Below are 24,793 nucleotides of genomic sequence, written 5' to 3'. Positions count from 1 at the left end.
GTTGTTTAAACGAAAAGAGAAGTCAAAAGACACTAGTATCTGCCCAGACAGATACTTATTTCATATTTGTGATGTTTCCTTTTTTCTCATTGCTTCTTTGGAAGTGATGTCATTCGTCAGAAGAAATTATTAATGCTCTGTTCCTCATTAGCAACAAAGGAAGTCACATTTCTTATCACGTGTTTCTCTTTGCAACAGAATCTGGATAAACCTCAAGCCCCATTAATGCCAAAATTATTTGTCATTTCACCCCTTTTAAGAGATTCATGTTGCTGAAGAGGGACTGAAGCTGACCTCCTGCCCTTCAGGGTAGTATCCAAACAGAAGGAAAGATTTAAAAATATCCAATGGTTTTAATTTTTTTAGGGACCGTATTTCAAAATCATTCTCCACAGCTTCTTGGCTTGGACAGTCTCATTTGTCAGAACAAGTTCCCTGGACTCCTTTATTACACCACCAAAATTTCTCAAGCTTGATTTTGAGAGAAAAAAAGTAAAGCCCTGTAAAAGCAATTAGTAATTAGTCTGAACAGAAGGGCCCAAAGCTAAGGAGGTAGAGCTCAAAGCACCATTACCAGAGATACACCCATGAGGCCTTAGCAAAGTCATAGATGAGGAAGCTGCGAAATGTTTAACTGGAAAAAGGACACTCTATTTACTAAGTCTCTCCTAAGCACACACTGTGAAATCTTACTCAGAGTTGAAAAATTGAGGTAGTGGGACCTGTTGAACCAAGGGATGAACTAAGAGCCAAAAGCTGCTACATTCAAACCTTTGTTCCCATCTCACGGCCAATAGCCAAAGGCTCACCACGTCCCCGTGTTGCTATGTTTAGATGCAAATCACATGCTTGTCTACTCATCTGCATGAAGATTCAATAAAGTCAAGGGAATTTGGAAATTCAGGCTTTGGCAACTAAACCTGATGAAATTTGTAGCACTGTCTCTTCTGTATTTGTTTTATGCGTACCTATACAGATCTACTAAAAATTCTGCAGATTTTAGATCCAGAAGTCTGAACTATCAAGACATCTATAAAAGTGTAATTAAGGCAAAATGTTTTGACTTTGGCATTGTGCCACAGAAGAACATTCAAGGAAAAAGGCTGATGACTGAGAACAGTAAGCATTTTTTTCAAAGCCTTTGATGCCATTTCTGCTATTGTTTCTGTCTCTCATGGCTCTGTAGTTTCTTCACAATAGCTGTCTTTTCTGCGTTTGCCACTGAGATCAATAAAGAGATGTTAATTAAAAGAAAATCTGCTGGAGGTTGTACTTTTCTGTTGGGATTTATCCCAGTCTTTGGCTACAATACCTCAGTGGCCCTGACTACAATGCCAAAATAGGCTTGGTCTTGTCTTGTCAAGGAGACATGCTTGGGTAGAACCCTGACCTTTAGTGACAGTTCCACTAGCACACGTGTGCCTCCTTAACATCCCCCCACCACACCCCCTGCTCTACAGACTGAGTTTTGTGAGCAGTTAGGTATACAAAATACATTGTGCATCAATATTACTATTCCAAATAAATCACCATGAGACCATATTTACAAAACAACCCTAATTACCACAGACACTGACACACCACTCTTGAACAAGACAGATCTGCATTTCTGTCCTAAAGGCACTGTTTGTGCATCTTTGCCTTCCCTTCTGTGAATCGAAGAATGTGTCCACATGTAAAGTCACTTGTGCAACAACAGCAGAGAAAAGGTCTTAGTGGAAGCCATGAGGAGGGATCTCACCAACTGCTGAGATACAGACATTAGTTCATCTGGCTACATACAGAGGTGAAAGGCAGAAAGTGAAGAACTTCCCATTATTTGGCTAGCAAATGTCAATCACGACAACACAACAGGTTTTCAGTACAGAGGTTCACCAAGGGACCAACTGGGCTGTGTAAAAATGGCAAGGCAGACAACCAGCTCAGTAACATGGATTCAAGTTCAACAGAATATACATTGCTATGGAAGGAGAAAAGCATCTGATGCTCTGTGTGACAGTTACTATCACTAGGCTCAGAGAAAGCAAGCAAAAAAACCTCCAGCACCCCCCCAAAAAAAGAGCTTGCTGAAAATAAGACAGTTCAATGCTCATTACTGTGCATTTTGCCTGCATCTGTGTGTGGGCTGAGAATCCTTTTTACTAAGTTTCTTGCTTTGTAAATATATCACAAACACATGCATAGACAAAACAAGAGGCCTAGACCTGTCAGAGGCAGACTAACATCAGCACTTTGGCCTCCTAGCTGTCAGGTCTGATTCCAAATAACCTTTTGTCTTCTTTTTCCAGCTACTAAATTACAGATCAAGTGAAAAATGTAATTATACCCCAAAATGCCATGGATAGCATCTTGGAATACACTGAATTGTGAATGGAACAACAATCAAAAAAAGATAAACTAGTATTACCTGTGGTGCATGGCTAATCCAAAATGCTACACGGTCCCACATGAGTTATTACAGAACTGTTTCCTATTTGCCAATTTCTCTTTTTCAGAGATACAAACAATTCACCCCTCCCAACCCCCTGGCTCTTTTTAATGCCTTGTGAAAAATACATCTTCTCTGTTGCAATAAATACTCAGTTATACTGTTAGTGAATTCTACTGTGTTTGATTTTTTCCTTGAGGATGATGCAGAATTTCTGTTTTTTAAAGCCATATGAAGCTGAGGATATCAAGACTTATTTTCTATGCACAAATTTATCTGCTAAATTTTTACAGAAGGAAAAAGTATTGAAAATCTATAGGAATATATTCTTTTCTCAATTGAGTCTGATAATGTTATATTGGATTGGAAGTGTTATCAAATACTGAATTAACTTGTTTTTTCATTTGTTTATTGGAATATTAAATATTCAAGGGCTTTTTCTGCATTCTTGCACACATCTCTAAACATACAACTATTCAAAACACTAAATTATTCTTGGCAGCACCTGCCAAGATAAAGTAGGTGGTGGTGTTAGAGCGCAAACCTCCACAGTTGTTAAGACAATTTACATACAATCAGAAAGGCTGCGACGGCTGAAGTTTAAAACCTCCTCTTTCTTATTAATGTCATGATTCTTACCCTTATTCAAGCACTTGTACTCCTGTATTTAAAAGGAAAATAGGCAATAAACTGGAAAAGTATTAACATTTCAGTTACTGTCCCTTTATTTGCAGCCTTCTACCTCAAATACAGCTTGCAGAAGAATCAAGCTCACCACCTCCATTTGCTAGTACCAAAGAGGGTTCTTCTGAGTCTGAGAAGATATGAATATTTGTTACTCCATAGACATCTCAGGCTGTGCTTGCTCAGGAGGCTGGATCAGCACAGCCCCAAGGCACTGGACCCTGGGGATGTGCACCACAACACACAGGTCCACATCTGTAGTCCTGGGCAGCTCTAACAGGACAGCAATGTAACTCAACCCGTGGCTGCGCAGGCTTGCTCTCACTTCAGCTGGGGCAGTGTCCCACCTTTGCTGGAGAGCATACACTGTGACCTGCAAAGCAAGAAAATGATACAGGCACCCTAGCTACCTTTTTCTCTTTTTTATATTTGCAATGTAAAATTTAGTGAGAAATAAAACAAAGGAAATTAGAGAAGGTCATCTATTTTCCTCATGAAATTCAATGTCTATAGGAGCATGATACAGAGCTTGTACACTGCTGGCCTGCGGAGAAGGAAACAAGCCACTGAATTCAGAGCTCATTAAAAAACCACACATGGAAAAATTCCCTACAAAGTATCATGTGGAAGTTATATGAATCCTGCATTGAATGCAGTGTCTCATAAAAAGCAAGTTATACCACATGATGACTTGACTCTGTTCAACTGGGATTTTGCCAGCCCACAAAGAAACCACAATCCAGACTTTTCTCCTAACTCTTAGTACTGTGAGGTCTACAAGAAACCAGATCAGGTGAATATTGTCTTTGAAAATACTCTCTTTAGTCCAATCTCTGGCAGCATACTTCATTTTCAGCCATTCTGGAAGTGCCTTAAGCTCTGTCTGCAAATTCACTTGGCCTCACATTCAGCAATGCATTATAGACCAGATGGATTTAGAAAAGTACACTGATTGGATTGATCAAATTAAAGGAAGGGGAAGACGGAGATAAAGGAAACTTATTTTTCCTCTACTTCCTAAAATATATAAATAAATAGAATTAATTTATTTCAAAGGGTTTCCCAGGTGTCTCTCCATGTACTTAGGCTGTAAACCACTGTAACCACAGTTTTATGAATACAGCCTTGCAGCAATCAGGGATCCAGCCATGGACATGCAGGACAGCTGCTCACTGTCCAAACTACGTGTTGGTCTATTAATATTTTCCTGAGGCCTGCAAAAATAACAGACATAAAACCCCTTACAGAATATGGGCACCAGAATTACTGAGAATGAAAACAGGCATTAATTCATCTTTGTGGTACAAACCACAAAGACTCTCCTGATGCCAGAGCACAGATGCTTTGGACACAGTTGTGATATTCTAAGGCAAGCTGTTAAAATCATAGAATCATAGATTCATAGAATGGCTTGGATTGGAGGGGACTTGAAGATCACCTAATTCCAACACCAGACACGTCTGGGGCACACGTAGTGTTAGGCAAGGAGAGGATCTAGCCCCATAATCTTGTTCCTATGGAAAAGTCTATTTTCCACACTTCTCAGCACTGGTATAATGAGCACATCCCTAAATATTTAGCTCCCTTTTTAAATGGCCAACCTGTTTGTATGAACTCACACTCCACAGCAAAAACCAGGTCTGTCAACTCAGGTCCATACACGAGTTATGGCAGAGCAGACTGACAGACAATAGGATTCACCCCAGAATTCTGGCTGTTGGGGGACCTACAACTCCCTTCCAGGGAGAACTGCAAAACCCTGTGCAACCAGCAATATGGGTATCTCCTGCATGAGCAAAGTTTATCTTCATAGTATCTGCAGTTAGTCCAAAGGATCTATTTGTCTTCTTAAAATATCCATAGCAGGAATTAAGAATTTTTAGAGCAGACATACTAAACAGTATTTTTTTGGCAGAGGCTAAGTGCTCTGCCCTGGTGATGGCTGTGGCCCTGCCTTTTCTCAAGGATGAACTGTGTGAAAAGGCCTTTTTTCACACAACAGAAGATAGCTGCATTTATTCTTTCACTGACAGAGAAGCAACAGCATATGTAAAACTGCAGCCTGGCTGATGTAACAGGTGTCACACAAACATGCAGAATAAAAGCATATTTTCTGCCAATGAGTACTTGGGCCTAACTATTAGATGCCATTACTTTAAAATCCCAGCTCTGAAATCAAAAGCTGTGCTTTTCCTTCACATAAGAATAAATGTTGGGTTTTCTTCATTTGAATTTTTAAATGCACTATATAGTCCCACATTAGACATTCAGATAAGCAAAACAAGTAAATCATATGATGTCTTTGCATATTAACCCCTGTCACTATTTACATAAGTCCTCTGAGACTGGACCCTTCTGTAGGACCATTGCCATGTACACACCTATTCCTTATGGCACTGCATTTCACAATCTGGGTTTTAAAACAAAAGTGACTGTGAGAAGCTGAAGACTAACTCTAAGGCTGAAGTAAGCAATGGTGTCGTTGTTTTTTAAGAACAAGATGAATGCTTGTTGTCAAAAAAGGGCATCAGATGGTCATGTTCCCATTAAACCACTCATTGCACAAGCACAAATGGGTGTCAGCAGTGCAAGATACCCTAATTCAGTCCCCAGAAACTCTTAAGTAAACATGCCACCTAGTGTTTAATTGTGACAATTTCATTCATAAATCATCTTGATTGATTCCTCCCAAGCTGTTCCCTGTAAGCCTAGGTTGTAAGAATCTAGCAGAGTTATCTGGAGATGCCTTCTCCAGATTTGCCCCCTCCATTCCCCACAAAAAGCTCTGTCTCAGCTTCTATTTTGCTCCCGATAAGCTCTGCCAAGCTACACTCCCAGCTCATCCTTCCTTTTTGAGGAGCCCACAGCTCAGACTGCCATGAGCAATGCAGAAGGCACTGAAAACTGACCTCAGAGGGTCATTCCTGCTGTCAAGGTCCCAAGCAAGCCTGACAGACTTCAGAAAAGCTGCCTTGTCCCACCAGCCAAATGGCACCTGGCACAGACTTCCCACATCTCCCTGCCTAAAGGGACTGGGCAGAATTATTCTGGGAAGGTGAAGCACTATTTCTAGCTTACAGCTTGCCAAAAGGGGATGAGTTACCACATGTACGTACTGTTTTGATGGATAGAACCAGCAGAAAATCAGGGAAAGGCACTTTAAAAGTATAACATCTTCACAAAGCAGTAAAGACAAATTTCTCTTGAAGCTATGGCAATCTCCTCCTTCATCACCTCCAGCCCTGCTTAACAGTGACACACCTGGCTTAAATGCAAACAACTCTCCCCATAGAAGAGCTACTGCAGGTATGTGGCTTGGCTCCTTTCTATGCACTTAAAAACTGCCAAATTCTCCTCTTAAAAATTCTAATTGAGATTCTCTTGATGCTTCTGTCATGGATGCTCATTATGTTCCTAGGGATTAAATTCCTATACTGAGTGACATCATAGCACAAACTGTCCTGAGTTTTCCGTAATACCCTGTTTGCACTTTTCCCAGATCAATAAAAATCTTAAATGAAACTTCTGTCCCTGCAGTACTTCATCAGCCACTTTGCTCCAGCTCATCAAGTTGCTGTCTATCTCTATTCTTTGCTTGAAATTCTTCTACCTATTTTTGGTCCGTGTAACCACATTCATGAGCCAACCAAATTTGAATTAATGTCAAGAGTGCAGTTTCATGAGAGATTGTACTACTTTACTAAAAATCCAATTATTCTGCATCTGCTGCATTCTTTTCTTCAGTACTTTTGTAAATCCATCAAAAAGGCAATCAAGAGTAACTGGCAGCATTCCTTCTTTACAAGCTATGCTGATGACTGTGTGCATTCCCACTGTTCTCTAGGGCTAAGAATGCATTACAAGGAAGAGTCCACTGTTACCATTTGTACTTGTCACTCCACAGCCTCCTCTTTTCTTAATATGAACAGTTATAAAAACTATTGGTTCCCAAACTTTGTAGTCAAACCTCAGCTGAGAACAGTCAACAGCACTTGCTTCATTGTGGCCACTACCAGCTGTCCTTCTGCCCAGGCTGCTACCTCCTACTGCCTGGCAGAGCCATCGAGCTCTACTAGCTGAGACTGCCCGACTTCCAGGTGCTGACACAGCCTAAAGGTGAGCAGGGAGACACCTGCACCTGGATTCCCAGTATCCCGGCAGTAGGATGTGGATGCAGGCTGCTAACCTGTCTCTGTGGTGAGAGACTAGATGAGAAAGCCTTGGACACTAGGATCCTGGCTGCAGTTATTTCACCTCTAGTGCAGTGGCGATTTTGAAGGTTGAATGTCCCCTCCTCCCAGAAGAAGGAATCAAGTAACCGGCCCTTAGCTACTTTAGTACGTTGTCTTCATCTAGCCAAGATGAATCAGAGCCTAGATAATATATTTTCAGACACAGAAAACCACTGAGAAATAGGACTAGAAGGTACTGTAAGATGTTTTTCTACAGCCTGCCTCAGGTACCCATGCTATCTGTGCCATTTCTGCCAGATGTTTTCTAATATGTTTCTATGCCTTATGATGAGGGAGATTTTGTCACCCCCTCAGGTGCTGGTCCAGCCCAGCATTTCACTGCTCTTTTTTTTCTCCCTTAATAGCTAACCTGCAGTGTTCATCACTGTATTTCGGTCCTATCATTTCTTGTCATATCCACCATGAACACAGAGGACAGCTTATTTTTTTCCTTATAATTGCCCAAGCCAATGTATGACCTAGACATAAATGTCACTTAAAATACTTCTTTTCTAATCAAAATATAAAGAAAAAATACTACTCACAATTTAAATACTTTCTTTTTGACACTAATTCCAAGTCCTCCACTACCAGAAATTAATCTCTCTTATATTTAAGAAGCTGAACACTTGTCTTCCAATATCAAAACATGACATTTTAAAGGTGCTTGTAAAACTTTAGTGCCTATTCCTACACAGTGTCTCAAATTTCATGCAAGATGATCAAGTATAGATTTTTACTTAAAAGATGCCTTTTCATTTTCCAGTGGCTAGACAAATGAAATGTTTATGCTGAAGGCTCCATCCCAATCCCTGTTTATGAATTGAATGCCATCAAACAGTGTAAAGAGTATAAAAGCCAAGATAATATACCCTCATATAAGCTTTTAGTACATCAAACCAAGCATGGTTTTTATGCAACAAACACTTAGCTTTAGTAGAATTATTAATAAGATCTTAAGAGGAAAATGCCCAAGAGAAAAGGATTAATTTATGAATTTGGTAGAGCCTAGCTGCAGATACACGGTATTGTACTTGAAGAACCAAGTGGCATTTGCCTTAGGAGCACTATAACCACTTCTGGTGTATTGAATAATTTTTAGTACTAAAGTGAAATTCTCATCTGAAAAAATTTCAACCAGGTTGTGATACTCACATTGCTTCCATTTGGCTGCCTTTCAAAAACACTGGATTGGGAAACACTATGGTGGTAACAAACTTGATATTTACCTTTGCTCCATATGCTTAGCAATGCCCTGAACTGCTTCAAGACTCAGTGAAATCCTTGGAGGTCTTTCCCTTAATTCAGTAGTGTTTGGATCAGATTATACCCACTGCATCATGCCATTTGTGTAAATCAGTATTGTCTCCAGCTACAAGCTCTCTTCAGGCATAATCATATCACTTATTCTGCTTAAGGCAAAAGTCATGAATTCTAAGGTGATGGTAATAACACAACAGAAACCAGGAACCTGCAGAGATGTTACCAGTTCAGGGAAGCAACATAAGCAAATGCTTTGCTTTGGAACCTCTCTTTCTCTTGATTCCCTCAATTTCTACTATTGTTATAATGAAAACAAATTATCCCTTTCAAAAAATTGTTGCTTAATCAGGCTAAATATTAGGTAATAGGAGTGCCACAGTCAACTACAAAGCACTGTCCTTTTTCCTGTGCACAAACACAGACAGCCAGAGGGAAGGAATTGAAAAAGACACTTTCCATGATTTAACTGGTAGCTTTCTTACTTTTATTTCTTATATAGTATCCATTTTATAGATGCATTAAAAAAACAAAAAGCTGCAAAGAGACACAGCCAGAAAATACAAAAGAATGGCAACACTGAAGGGCAAAAGAAAATGATCAGCTGAATATATTTTTGCTATGATGCTGTTTGTCATTTGAAATACAAATTTACTAAAATAGATATGCTGGTAGACTTACGGTATTAATATAAACTCCTCCTTGCTGTGCTATAATACCGAAGAGTATTCTGGACGGAATCACTACTGAATTGCTAACAATTATTTAAAGAAGAGAGCCAGCTATGTAGTTAAGTACTCATGTCAAGGCATGCTACAATTAAGTAAATACATGTGGTAACCTGTGTGTAGAATACTACTCTTCCAGGACAAGCCTGAGTGACTGATGAAAAGAATTCATTACTCCCAAAGTAATTTTGATGTATTAGTTTGCTGCTTCTAATGCAGCTTCTAATGCAAAAATGCCACACATACGTTTTATCACTGCATGTATTACTTAACCCTGCAGATAAAGGCCACCTTTGTGTACAGGTTTTATGTTGCTTTTTATCAGTGTGGTGTCTGAGCACCTTCTGGGCAAAAGCAGTACAGCCAGGGAGAAGTCCCTTGAGAATTCTGTGGCCGTGCATACAAGAGTGTGACTGTAACCCCTAATAGACAACAATGGTGGGTTGTTAACATCCATGTAGAACTGAGCATTTTAATTTGTTCTGACCAAGCATGCTGCAAAAAGCAGGGAGTTGAAGGCAATGTAAAACACAACATGTCAGATTATCAGTGCCTTTCCAGCCCAGAGCCTGCAGAACAGATATTTCTGCTCACTACCTTCTTAACCCCAGGATCTGCTGCTGGGGCAACACAGTACCCTGCAGCCCTCCTGTGGAAGGAAACACTCAACATCTGATAGACATCCCAGCAGAGAATTAAACACTATCTAGCAACCTGTAATAGGATCATTAGAGGTTTAGAGGAGCTGCAGAATGGGAAGAATAATGAATAAATGAAAGACTAAAAAGATTTCTTTATTGTTTGCTAATAGCGGTACCTGCAGAAAATTCAATGAAGAGACAAAAATGGAGTTGTAAGATGAGGCTAAAAAGCCTTCAGAAAGGGACGTGGTGTGAATAACAATGTGAAAGTGTCAAATACCTACAAAAATTGAACCAAACCCGAGGTTGTTTTAAAATTGACTGCCTCTTGTACAATTCTGATGTAAGAAAAACAGCAGTGCTCCTAAAAATTTAGTTCCATAACCAGATTACATCTCCAATTAAGGGATATTAGAAAATAGTCTTTCCTGGAAGTCCTGCATTTTCTTCTATGGGAAACTGTGTGTGAGCAGCATGAGTAATGAGAACAGTAATATCAACTTCTATCAAAGTTATTCTTCTTTTTCTGTCACCTTTGCCTTAATAGGAATAGTTTTTTTAACTGTCTATTACTTGTGTGGAATTTTCTGCCAAGGAAATCTACAGCCTCCCGGACTTCATAATATGCTAATCATTCCAGCTCTTTAGCTCTAGCTGCAGTGTTAACTGTGGGCTCTGTCATTTGCACTTCAATGCCCAGTTATGAGTTGCAGCAAAACAGATACAGAGAGGTTACCACGTCAAACAGCAACACAGAGTTTTCTGCACAGTCCCACTGTTAAGTGAAGACTTCATGAACAGCTTGCTCTTGGTTTAGCTCAAACTCTGCACTGTTCTGTACAGATCATCACTGCTGAATGCCTCGTGCTGCTTCTGGCACGTACTTGCAGCCAGAGAGCAGAACAAGCACTCCAGCCCCAGCTCCAAGCAAACTCACATTTCATGTACAACCAGTATGTTTGAACTGACTGAGCCAGATCCGACTAGGAGAGAAGTTGATGGGAGCTTTGCCAGGATCCAAGTAAGCAGAGACCTGGCACTGGAAAAAGCCTTCCTTAATCTTTACTGCACTTACCAACAGTTTGTCCTCTTTCAGATAGATTAAGATCATTCTTTTTGCAAACACTTGAAGCTCAAACACTGCCAAGGGTTTTCTTTAACTCCAGCCTGCTCTTCTCATCAGACCAGCACAGCAAAGAAACAAGTTGTGGGGCACAGCCTTTTTCTGACAAAGGGCACTGTGTCACAGCATTCAGGTCTCACCCAAGGCATGGGGTGGTTGCACTAGTGCACAGAGCAGGTGACAGGAGTGGGATTGAAAGTGGAACCAGGATGGCTTTCCATCAGCAACTGTGACACCTGATCAGAGCATTCATGAAACCACAGCTTGCATTTACTTCCAACATTTCAATTCCTCGAATATATTTTTCCAAATTTTACTTGCTGAGGTAAGATTAGAAAGGAGTACTATTTTCTCCTTGTCTGTGACACAAAGACTGCTGACTCAGTAAGGGCAGCATTTGCAGGAAAACACAACAGCGATAAATGTTTCAGAACTACATATTTTAGTGACAGATTACTGCTATTTTTTCACTCCTATATGTGAAGATTAATTACTTACAGCAGGTTACCTTCTCCTACATTCACCATTAACTTGAACTACTGGTAACTAATTACAGGACGTACCGGTAAACGTACAGGTACTTATCTGCCCTACATCTTCTAGTATGTGTTCATTTGCCCCAAGTACAGCATTCCATACACAGAGCAAACATAAAGCAGGTGATCACAACTTGCCCAAGCTTAAATCACAACCCTAAAAAGACAACATGTGATCATCAAATTTTCTTTGCACGACAAAACTCTTTCCAAAATCCTTGTTGAACCTGGATCCTGTTAAAATGACAATTGCCTACAATTCTAAGAAAGAATTTGCAGCATGCTGTTCTCCCACAACACTTCATTCCTAAAAATCATTGCAGTTCCTTTCAGATTAAAGATCTGTTAAACTATTGAGACTAAAATTTAGAATTTGTGTCTACAAATCAAGCACCTCTTCCAAGTCAGACAGAAATAACTTTTGGATTAAACACCAGCATGAAGTTTCTTAAAGCATAAATGCTTTATTAGGCCTGATAAAAAAAATGCTGGCTAAAAAAGCATGAACAACAACAGCTTAATCCAGACCAATTATCACATCCCCCTTCTGGAATGGGCATGACTCCACTAATTACAACCTCAAAGAAATTATCATTATGGGAATAGACAAGTACCCCAGGCAGTACCAAGACATCTCATCCAAATGCTGGCTCCTCCTGCCAGCCTGTGCGTTGGTGGCCGACCCACCCCATGGGAGCGGTGGCACTGGAGTGACGGAGACACTGAATAATCCCTGCTGTCAACACGGGAGGCGACAGAACGAACAGACTCCCTGGATGGTGTTAACAAACCCACCGAGGAGATGAATGCCTTCAGCTGCACTTTCACACTCTGGAATTAGTTTCAGTATGAAACAAAATCTCGCTTGTAAAGAGCCTAATTTCTTAGAAGAGTACTGGTGCTTAACCTTAGAGCGCTGAATTCTCATCCTCCCCTTGAGAAATAATGGAAGTTTCTGTCCCTCATGTATGGCTTTTCCCTATCATTTCTGAATCATTCAAAACACTCTAGGCAGAACTTTCAAACAAACCAGCTCAGTAATCTTATTTTTTAATATTTTATCTGTTCAGCTGGCCAGAAAAAACCATGAATGTTTTTTCACACATTCAGCAAAGAATTTACTTTGCAGAAAAATGTCATACTGAATATTCATTAACTTATTTCTAGGGGTCTGAAATTTACTGGAGTTATAGAAGTGGGTGAAGGTTTTGATTTGTGGGCAAACCATGGCCTTTGTCTAATATACTGTACAACATGTCAGCCTCAAGCAAAACATCTGATACAACTCACACTGAACTACCACTTCCCCATAATATTCTTCTATTTTAGGGGACTTCTAAAGTTTATATAAAAACAAACATGAAATTTCCTTTATCCTGTTTTATCCCCATTTGTTAGTACTGACAAATGCTTGATAATTCACCAGTTTATTCCAAAGCCCAGTCCATACTTTACCTGAGGCTACTGTGAGCAACAAAATGGAAGGTGAACCCTGAGTCTCTGTCCGCTACCAAACCTCTCATGACTTCCCCCAGGAGAATATGAATCAAAAGCAGCTGTGGTAGGCTTCACCATACAGACTTTGTGAGCTTTTTTTTTTAAGTTGCCAATATTTCAGTTGATGTAATCTTTTTTTTTTCACATGTATTTGCATGAGATGATGGAAAACTACTGGTACTGGTAGAGAAGTCCTAATCATCAATATGGAGGCTTCAGCTGCTACATCAGGTCTCCAGCCTGAGCAGATCCCCTTGCCTATTTAGTCCCACTCCTCTTATAGCTGTGATTGCTCCTACTCTTCCTGGCAAGAAAAATATGTTAGAAACAGCTGCTATTCCTCCTTCTGCATAGGAGAAGGCACAGAAGGTTGCCAACAGTGTAGTGGCTTAGCTGAAGCCAGCTATTTTTACATGACAGCACAGCCACAGAGCCCAGCCTTACAGGCTGCTCCTGTCTGCATATACAGAAATCTAGATGAGCACAAGTCCTTGTAGGCCAAGGATTTGCCTTTCACATCATGAACCACTTCAGAGGTAAATAATCCTCTGAACACTTAAATTCCATTCTGCAGCAATACAAAAGAAGACCTAATACAATCACTAATGAGGTCCAGAGGTGTGTTTTCACCATTGCCAAGCATTACATCAACTCCAAACATTTCCAAGCACAGGTACCTGGAACTAAGAATGCAGCACTCCTCTCACATTAAGCCAATATAATAATTTTTTAAGCTGCCATCAGGGAAGAATCTTGGACTCTCCTCTGTGCTGCATTTCCACTCATGAGCTGCATGAGCTGCATCAGGTAGCAGATCCAGCAGAAAATTCACTTATCCTTTCTTCTGGCGGAGTCAGTTTTAATCCGGAGCTGTTTGCTGGTGTCACCTATTGTGTAGCTGCACAAAACCGTACGTCAGTAAAAAGGTGGTGATGAAGGAGAGAGGTGGGGGTCCCTTCAGCAATGGTTTGCCTTCTGTGGGTCTACAATTTTTACACCACCTACTCAAAGCTGCCCAGCCTGAAGAATGACATCCAACCCCAAGCACAACAGAAAACACAATCTGTTACGGAATATTTGGTACTAGAGCAAACTCCTCTGAGGCCTTTTAGAGCACTTTGAGAATTACAAAAGACTTGCTCCTCAACTGCAAAAAATATAAGTAAAACTAAACACAATTTTGAAACTGTATTTCTCCTTGTACAAAACAAATTCTTCTGATTTCCTAGAGAATGTAGTATGGGTTTCAATCATCATGATTGCTTTATTACACTACATGAATGTAACAATATTTACAACCATCCCACTAATGAACCCGTTCCCGAACACCCTCTGGACCATTCTCTTACTTACACAGAAACATCTACACAAAAAAAGTTTGTCACACTGCACTATGTCTACTTCTTATTGTGCCTCAAATAAAGTAAAATTCCCTTTCTCATGCCTGTTACAGCATTCAAAATCAACCAGTGACCAATCACAGGAATCAACTGAACAAGCACTGGATGTCTCAATGGCATCTACTCCTCTTGGACATTGCAATACCATTCAAATGAACCAAAAACTACCATTACCACTGGATTAATTTTGAAATAAACTTGAAGGGAAGACTTGTTCCATTCTCAGAAGGCCTTCCCTGCATCAGTATGCCTTCCCTAAAAATGTCATTGTAAATTGAATTAATTTGTTATAGAGGATGAATAGGTTTACATGTCAGGTCAGTTACTCAAGGAATTATTATAACTGAGAAACCCAAGCCAGTATATAATCAGCCAACGCAGATATGTGAACCCAACAGATAATTCTGCTAGAAGTGTCCTAGAGATGAGGATGCACACAAAAAAAGCTGATCTCTTTTCATACTTGCCATGACTGTATGACAGCAAATTCACTCCCTGCTTTCCAAATACAAACTGGCTCTAGTTCCCAACTAGCTGGCCAGCACTAAAATCAACAGTCACACTGCAGAAGTATGCTTAGCAGTTGTCAGTAAGTCAATTCAGCACAAGGACCAGACTCAAAAAAAAAGTTTTGTTTGACAGCTCTTACTGCCATACCACCTGGGAAATGAAAATATCCACATGTCACTGCTTACAAGGCTGTTTCTCATATGTAAAATAATTTCTAATTTTACATCTTCAGATGGCTGCTAACTGCACAAAATTCTCAGTTTATCATCACGTAAGTCCTAGTCCATACAGTGCTATGGGATATGGTTGCATGAGAGAAGGAGATCAAGGAAAGCCCACTTCAAACGAGAAGAGCAAGAAGAAATGGAGGCAAACAGACAACACCCCAATTTCAGATCCATGAGAAGGAAAGAAAACACACAACATCCCAACTTGAGACCCATCCACCAAAGGCTTGGCAGAGAAGAGGAGCTTTGGACCATGTACAGAAAGATAACAAACTTGAGCTGTGGTGAAGGGTCAGTGGGAACCAGGTTTATAACCCTACTGAGGAAAATGCTTGAGTATATACATTGACAAATATAACCTGTGACCAATTTTAGAGGTAGCTCCTAAGTTAAATTGTATATACCCATATATTTACATGGTGAAAACATTTGCATTAGGTACTTATTAGAAAGTTTTCATCATAAGCTCCAGTCAAATATTAGTTGGGAGCCAAGGTCATATTAACAGGATGTAAATTTTGCAGTGGGATAGCAATACTTGTCAAAGTATAGAAAAATAGGGATGGGTCTTCTGACATAACACCTTTTCCTCTCAGGTTTGATAGAAAGACTGGCATTAATTACAAAAATTTTAAACTGAATACTTACCTTTTCAACTGGAGTATTTTCTTCACTCGTTACACTTGCTTTTCTTGATTCATTTTTTGTTCTGCTCAGCCTCCGGGACACTTTTTCTCTAAGCAAAGTGGCATACCCAATGTGCTCATATATGGGGTTTGTTGTCATTTTGGAAATATACTCAGAAGCCTTTGTTTCTATATACAGTGTTATCAAGCCATCCGTAACCAGATCATGGATTGATTCAAATCTTTTCTCCCCAACGAAGTGCTTCCCATCATAGAACAACCTGTAGTTTAAGGTCTGATTACCAAATCTGCAAACACCAGAAAAAAACAGAGGGAGAGAAGAAAGAGAGAGAGAATTCAGACTGTGTTGAAGGCTCTTCCATCCTGAAGCATTTTTGAGGTGCAGAAGGCGGGTGCCTAACCACATATGGGCATATTTACAGTCAACAAAGAGATGGACATCTACCAAGTAATCAAAATCCTAAGGGTCTGAATCACCCTCTGTAAGGAAGCCAGGGAGACCAAGCTCCTAATTCAGGGCCCAATTAAATATCCAAAGTTATGTAGGAAAACTCTAGCCCTGTTTACAGCAGGTGTAATCTATTGGATTTTTTAAGTGTTTTAATAATCCAAGTGCTGTAGCAGCACATTCAGTTTGTGACACTGAGGTTGGAATCCCATCATTGATTACAGCACTCAAAGATATGATATTATGTTAAATGGTCCTTTTATTACATAAAAACTGCATGTCTTTGTAGATTTTGCTGGGCCTTCAAATCACATGGTGTAAGCCTCTTATTTTTCAAATTTTTCATATGAATTCCCAATTTATAATTAAATTCAGTTTTTGTTTCTACAAATAATTATCCAGATGGATTTAGAAAACGTTGTTTCATCAAAACAATAGGCATTTTGCCATAATTCTTATCCTTTATTATTTTTTTTTATTCTTCATTTTGAAATCTCCTCCAAAACTCCAAAAAATTGTGTTTGTTCTTTTTCAGCTGACACAAATTGGTTTTAATTTACACCACTTTTTAGTTGGCATGACTCACCAGCTTTTCCAGCTTTACCATCTGCACATCAATACAAATTCTAAGCATGATTTCAGCACTGTATCACAGCTACTTGGGGTAACTCCTCAAAGGATTTTTCTTCGTATCTTACCAGCAGAAGGGTAAAAATGGAGACTTTTAGTTTGTGTATATCTCACAGGAGTAATAATGCTATAAAAATTGCAAAATATTGCCAAGGAGTTTGTTTCGTCAAAACCCAACTGAACATCTTGTCCTCTTGCCACTATTACACAGTGTCTTTAAGACCAGAGGGGGCTGGTCTTGAATGACACAGCTAAGCCAGGAAAGGCACCTGTGAGGGGTAGTGAGTTTGGAGCTTGGGTTCCCACTGCATTTTTCATTCAGTTGAGTAGCAGACTCTTCCTTCTTTGAGCAGCAGCCTCCATGCTTCATGTGTTTCTACGACAAACTTGTGCTCCTACTGCCTGAAGAAACTGGAGTTTTCAGCTTCTGGACATCATGATTTCCCAGCTTTATTTGGGGTTATTATCACAGATAGCTGTTGATGTTTGTACACAACACTGAGCTCGGAGGACAACTTGGCTGTGCCCTCTACTGGGACACATTCCTGTTCCGTATTCCTCATATCTTTTACAGAGTTTTCAAGGAGATGCTTCATCTTTACAAAACTTAACTCTAGGCAAAAAAAAAAAATCTGAAAATGGGCACAATCTGCTTCTGAAAAAGGACTTCCTAGCCAGGTGCTGAAGGAGAGACTGGGTTGCTGCAGTACCGTGAGGGTCAAACTGCTGACAAGAGGGTGTAAAAGCACTCTGGTATCACACAGTGTATTAAGTAACGGTGGAGACAGACTTCACGTAAAAGGGACCAATATAATCCCCTCCATTAAGCACATTTCCATTGGAACTGTAAGCCTCTATTAAAACAGCATTTACCTGAGAGCAAGGGTATAGCAGCCGGGTTGCCGCTGGCTTTCTCTAAGAATATATGCTCCTTCTACGCCAGCAAGTATTTCATCTGCTTGCTCCCGAGAAATGATCCCGTGAAACCTAAGGGAAGATATTTCAGTGACTTATAGAATAATCCAACCAGAAAAACATCTTTCTCCGTCCCAGAAACCATTTGAAAACTTCAGCACTCTACAGTACCGTGGTCTAAACCATCAGGGTGGCATCCAAGGAGCAGGATGGTCACCTGGCCTGGACAAGTTCAGCATAGACACAACAATTACAGTGTAAATGCACTTTCAGTCAGTATAAACTCAGCTGCAACCTAGATTATTTTCTGTAAATACCCTGTCTTTTCACAACTTTTCTCTTTTACCAGTCTACGCCCCTCCTCCTTGTTTCCTTTTTAGTGGCCTTACAACAGAATTGAAAACTAGGCAAAAAGGCATTTAAAAAAAATGCAATTATTGTATTTAAATATGTAGTTATTTAAAGATATGCATTTATATACATAAATATTTAAGTAGAATTAAAATCATAGGTCTTCTTATTATCAATTTGCTTTATTCTAATATTATATTGCTTCCTCAAATTTGTAAGGAAAACAGAGACAAAAATGGAAGCAATTATTCAAAATTCTATTCTGCATATATTAGTCGAAGAAGGTTCAGAGAAGTCTTGAGAAGAACACTGTTTTCTTCATGTCAAGGAGCTCCTCATTCAGTGCTGGAAAAAAGCAATACTTCTCTGATTCTTTTGTCATTGCTATTTTTAGAAAGAAAGAGGGCCTAGGATGCACAATTAACCTTATGAAAACCAATACTTAGCAGTGATCTTTCCATAAGTACAAATTCAGTCTTGACAGCAGTTTGAGTCTTAACTCCTACGCACATCTTGCTAGCTGATAAGTCTCTGAGGTCTCTTCAGAGGTTTTGAAAGTTTCTATTTTTGCTGCTGTCTAAAAAAAGGCACTAAAATGTACTGGCCTTCAGCATTTTCTCTTTTCTGACAATACATATGAAGTGGCACATTCCTAACACTGCCTCTGGCTTGGTAGTGAAAGAGAAGAAAACACGCTGGATGTAAATGCAATTGTTCCGTTCTCTTTACGTTGCCTTTTCACAGCTAATACATGTTGAAAATATTAGGTTTAGATGACCTTTCCAGAGTGACTTTGTATTAAAAGTAATGTGAATTCATTCATCTTTTCTCTCTGTACAGGTGGGGGATGAGCAGCCTTTAAATGACATAACTTAAACATGATTTTACCAGTAAACTCAGGGCAATTCATAATTTTAGTCAAAAATAATAAGCATAAGCTATTCCCCACAAAATATACCAGGCTTTAGGTTAGATATTAGGACAAATCACTTGGATGGGATACTTGGGGCACCTGTGAAATTTCTTTAACCATGAGTGGTAAGCACTGGGTAGTCTGGGCTTTCTTATAGGTATTTTTAGCACATTTTTATACGAGCATGAAAAGAGCTTGTATGTGGTACAAGATCCCCTGAACTAATGCCTGCTTCTGACAGCAGCTGACAAGAAATGCTTACAGAAAGAGTGCAGGAAGCAGTGACAGATTTCTTTCACTTCACATCCCTGTCTATCCATCACTGCTTTAGACACAATCGTGTCTGATCTCTGGTGACCTTGCCCTTCATGTATTTGAGAATCTCACTTGTAAACCCTTTTAGACCTTGGTGCTTTTGGCCTCCGCAGCTGCCTCTGGCAATGAACTTGATAAGGACACTGTGCATGTCCCTTTCTTGGGCACCACTGAGGAGACCTGTTCTCCTGTGGCAGAAGCTGCATCCCTTCACTCCACCATTGCTGCCCCTCACAGTACCTTTCTCTTCTCCTATAACCTTTGTGAAAAGGATGCAGGAGGAAAGTGTAGAGAGGGACCAGAATTATGTGCACTACTTAAAATGCAGCCACATCACAGATTTATATAGTAATGTAATTAAGGGGTTTTCAGTTTCTTTCCCTAGAAATTCCTGTTTTCTCTTTCTAAGTACTACTGAGTACTGAGTCAATTGCTTTTACAGGACTGCCACAGTACTTCTGAAATTTCCTTTCTGAATGATAATAACTAAGGTGATCTTGCCTGGACAGGTTCACCAGGGTGATGTCTCGCAGTTACTGCCAGCCCTGCTGCTCCACAAACCCAAGCACGTTCCTGGATAAGAGACTGCAGCAATGGTTTTACAAGTCCTGCTGTAGGAAGTGTGACGTGTTACTCAACTGGCTGCTGTCTTCAGCTCTGTTGTACTCTAGTGGCTGCATCTGAATTCCTCATTGGCAAAGATAATATTTAAAAAATGAAACTTCAGTAATTAGGGCCAAAGCTACCGGCTATTGAGGCTTCTGATGGTAGAAAAGGATCATTAAACACAGATGGTATGTCTGGGATGGAATAAAAAAAAGAACATGGGATCTAAGGAATTTAGCTAGTGATAAGGGCTGGGGTCTCAGCATATTACTCAAGTAAAGGCCAAATGCCAAGTCTGGGTGGCTGCTGCAGTGGCTGTGCCTTTCAACTTCACCTCCCCAGACCTCCATGCTAATGCACAACACAGCCCCTTCCTAGTTATTTATCGGCAAAAAGACTGCTGAGTGCAAAGGAATCACACTCTAGTGGTTTGTTATTTTCCTTCAAACAAAAATACACCTCTTCTTCGGGTATTTTGGACCTCGTAACTTTAGCAGGGAGAGCAGCAGTTACACAAGCAGTAGTATACACACATACCTCCACAACTCAGTAGGGTGGTGAAAGCATAGGAACATTCACAAAAAGGCAGTGAGAGAGACAAGCTGCTTTTCCCCTCCCCAGGCCAGTGCAGGACCACTAACAGGTTTAAGCAGCAACCAAAATAAAAGGAATAAATACCCCAGACAATTTTTTTCCCCCCCAAAACTCTCCTGAGAAAAGTAAAATAAACATGCAGGCTCACACAACAGCATAATCCAAGGATTGTGAACAGCAGTAATGGACTGTGACACAGCTATACGATCAGGCTTTCATTATACTTGGCTCCCATTTGAAGTGAAAGGTAAAATAAAATATTTTATTAGACTTCTGTGGTGCCTTTTTTTTTTTTTGTCCTAGAGCAACAACTTTTGGATATACCCAACAGACACTTAAAAGAGAAAACACTTACTCTCTTCCATAATACTTTGGTCTGTTCTCCACCTAAAATTTGAAGGAAAGAAACATTAAAAACATCATTCCAAATAAACTACATAAAAATAAATTACTCTTGATGAATAATGAGGACTACTGCACCCATCCAAGCTACAAAATTCTGCACATTCAGAACTATGACTGGAACATGACTACAGAGAAGAACAGAAAAATGAAAACAGAAAAGGTGGTTTTATTGATATATTTCTGGGAGGGAAAACACGTATCAGTGATCAAAAAATAGAACTACATATAATTGTATGAAATCTGACCAAAGAATATTTTACTGCAGTTTTGCCAATCTCGTATTTATAACATAAAGTAGGACCATTTTTGTTATATACCCTCTGTATACGTTTGTATACCCTTTATCTACATTACATATGCATTATGTATATATACTATATATACTTACGGACATTTATATACCCTTTATATACATTTTTTGCCTTTACATGGCAACAGACTGAAAACAAAATATCTAATATGCTTTAAACAAACAGGGTTTTATGTATTTACATCAAGTCCTACATTCTGTGAAGTCTCAAAGCTTTTGTGGGCCCGACACAAAGTACACTGGAAGTCGCCGGGAAAACTCCCAATTATTTCAGAGATGCTTGAACCAAAACATAGGGATGCCATGAGCACTGGGCACGCGCGGCCGGGCGACTCGTTCGGCAGCCCCGGCTCCCGGTGCCATTCCCGGTCCCCGTGTCCCGTGCCGGCGGCTCCCACGGCGCGGCCGCAAGGGGGCGCTGCCCGCCCGGCCTTGGCACGGGGCCGCTCCCGGGGCGCCCCAATTAGCGCAGCCCGGCCATGGGTCATCAGCGCAGCCCGGCCATGGGTCATTAACGCAGCCCGGCCATGGGTCATCAGCGCAGCCCGGCCATGGGTCATTAATGCAACCCGGCCATGGGTCATCAGCGCAGCCCGGCCATGGGTCATTAATGCAGCCCGGCCATGGGTCATTAGTGCAGCCCGGCCATGGGTCATTAATGCAGCCCGGCCATGGGTCATCAGCGCAGCCCGGCCATGGGTCATCAGCGCAGCCCGGCCATGGGTCATTAATGCAGCCCGGCCATGGGTCATCAGCGCAGCCCGGCCATGGGTCACTACCGCAGCCCGGCCATGGTTCATTAACGCAGCCCGGCCATGGGTCATTAATGCAGCCCGGCCATGGGTCATCAGCGCAGCCCGGCCATGGGTCATTAATGCAGCCCGGCCATGGGTCATTAGTGCAGCCCGGCCATGGGTCATTAACGCAGCCCGGCCATGGGTCATTAATGCAGCCCGGCCATGGGTCATTAACGCAGCCCGGCCATGGGTCATTAATGCAGCCCGGCCATGGGTCATTAACGCAGCCCGGCCATGGGTCATTAATGCAGCCCGGCCATGGGTCATTAACACAGCCCGGCCATGGGTCATCAGCGCAGCCCGGCCATGGGTCATTAATGCAGCCCGGCCATGGGTCATTAGCGCAGCCCGGCCATGGGTCATCAGCGCAGCCCGGCCATGGGTCATCAGCGCAGCCCGGCCATGGGTCATTAATGCAGCCCGGCCATGGGTCATTAACGCAGCCCGGCCATGGGTCATTAACGCAGCCCGGCCATGGGTCATTAATGCAACCCGGCCATGGGTCATTAATGTAGCCCGGCCATGGGTCATTAACGCAGCCCGGCCATGGGTCATTAACGCAGCCCGGCCATGGGTCATTAGTGCAGCCCGGCCATGGGTCATCAGCGCAGCCCGGCCATGGGTCATCAGCACAGCCCGGCCATGGGTCATTAATGCAGCCCGGCCATGGGTCATTAATGCAGCCCGGCCATGGTTCATTAACGCAGCCCGGCCATGGGTCATTAGTGCAGCCCGGCCATGGGTCATTAATGCAGCCCGGCCATGGGTCATTAACGCAGCCCGGCCATGGGTCATTAATGCAACCCGGCCATGGGTCATCAGCACAGCCCGGCCATGGGTCATCAGCGCAGCCCGGCCATGGGTCATCAGCGCAGCCCGGCCATGGGTCATTAGTGCAGCCCGGCCATGGTTCATTAACGCAGCCCGGCCATGGGTCATTAACGCAGCCCGGCCATGGGTCATTAATGCAGCCCGGCCATGGGTCATTAACGCAGCCCGGCCATGGGTCATTAATGCAGCCCGGCCATGGGTCATCAGCGCAGCCCGGCCATGGGTCATTAACGCAGCCCAGCCATGGGTCATTAATGCAGCCCGGCCATGGGTCATTAATGTAGCCCGGCCATGGGTCATTAATGCAGCCCGGCCATGGGTCATTAATGTAGCCCGGCCATGGGTCATTAATGCAGCCCGGCCATGGGTCATTAATGCAGCCATGCCATGGGTCATTAATGCAGCCCGGCCATGGGTCATTAATGTAGCCCGGCCATGGGTCATTAATGCAGCCATGCCATGGGTCATTAATGCAGCCCGGCCATGGGTCATTAATGCAACCCGGCCATGGGTCATCAGTGCAGCCCGGCCATGGGTCATCAGCGCAGCACAGCCATTGGTCATCAGCACAGCCCAGCTCTCTGCTCGGGTGCATCCACACCTCAGTGTCTTCAGAAGGAGCCCCTACCTTTCCAGCTGCAGCACGTATCAGTAGTGTCATCACGCTGGGCTGCAGCTTCAGTCAGTGCTTTCATGCAACAAGTGTGACAGAACTTCATATCAGATAAACATGAAACCTCCAAATTATTGAAGAAGATTATCTGATCTCTGTATATCTCAATAAAGATGTCTATATCAGTGGAATTACTACTTCATACATGCTAATGCATGTAGACAAATTGTGGTTTCAAGACTGTTTCATTCTTTAGCATAAAACCCATTTAGTAATTTTCGCTCAATTTCTCTGACTGGAAACAAATGCCCTGGTTCTTGTTTTCACAATATCTTATTACTTCACTCATTGGCAAAGATTTTCCTTTTTCTTTTTTTTTTTTTCTGAATAGCAAATGCATAACTGTCACATTTTTGATTCAATAATCTACACACCAAGCACAGAAGAGAAGCAGCTGACTTTCTACCCTGCAGTCACTAGGGCTACAACACAGCACAAGATGAACAAAAGTCTGTACAAGATAATGAGAATCTTCAATGGAAGACCTATGGGAGTTCAATCAAGTCCTTACTGTGTTTCTTTCCCAGCTCGGCATTTCTTTTCTAGCACGGCACTAACAATAGCAGTATCATACCCTTGAAACTCCTGCCCAGGAATAATACCTTGATACAAACATTTCTGAGCTCTGAGGGGCAGGAATAAGAGGGAAAAGAAAACACAGAAGTGAAGAGTGAGCAGAATCAAAGGAATTGCCAGGTGCAGATGCTGTGTTTCTATGCACATATACGGGAACTCAGAGAAGAAAGTGTAAAAATTCAATTTAAGTTTCTATTTTTATAAGCAAAAAAATAATATAAAGACGTATTAGTCTTGAAAGGAGGTTGTTCATATGTTCATCTTCAATAGCACTATGTGACTTTGTTATCTTGGAACTGTGCAGCCTTCCTGTCATCCTTAAAGACCTTAATAACCCTTCAAAGCATAGATTTAGCTGGCAACTCAATTAAAAAATGGGTATCAGAAGCTGGGTTAGGTAAGACCACCACATCCAATCTTCTCTTCCGTGGAAACAAAGGCTACTCAGTACACTGAAAACAGCCAAATAAAACCTTTAGACAACAGAAGTAAAGCATGACTTCCATTTAGTAGTCA

General features: G+C 41.5%; 1 protein-coding gene across 1 annotated transcript in view; it reads right to left on the bottom strand.

Moving 5' to 3' along the window:
* Positions 1-24,793, bottom strand: part of CHN2 (chimerin 2) — a 160,722-nt gene that overhangs the window by 48,551 nt on the left and 87,378 nt on the right. The window contains exons 4-6 of the mRNA XM_069007197.1: positions 21,041-21,072; positions 17,865-17,978; positions 15,915-16,200 (exon numbers count right to left, since the gene is read on the bottom strand). Coding sequence (XP_068863298.1) covers positions 15,915-16,200; positions 17,865-17,978; positions 21,041-21,072 — 432 coding nt within the window. The remainder of the gene's footprint in view (positions 1-15,914; positions 16,201-17,864; positions 17,979-21,040; positions 21,073-24,793) is intronic.

Source organism: Aphelocoma coerulescens, chromosome 2 (genome assembly GCF_041296385.1).
Source record: "Aphelocoma coerulescens isolate FSJ_1873_10779 chromosome 2, UR_Acoe_1.0, whole genome shotgun sequence".
Classification (NCBI taxonomy): Eukaryota; Metazoa; Chordata; class Aves; order Passeriformes; family Corvidae; genus Aphelocoma; species Aphelocoma coerulescens.
Note: the sequence above shows the minus strand (reverse complement) of the source record. Positions and strands in the feature narration are given on the sequence as shown.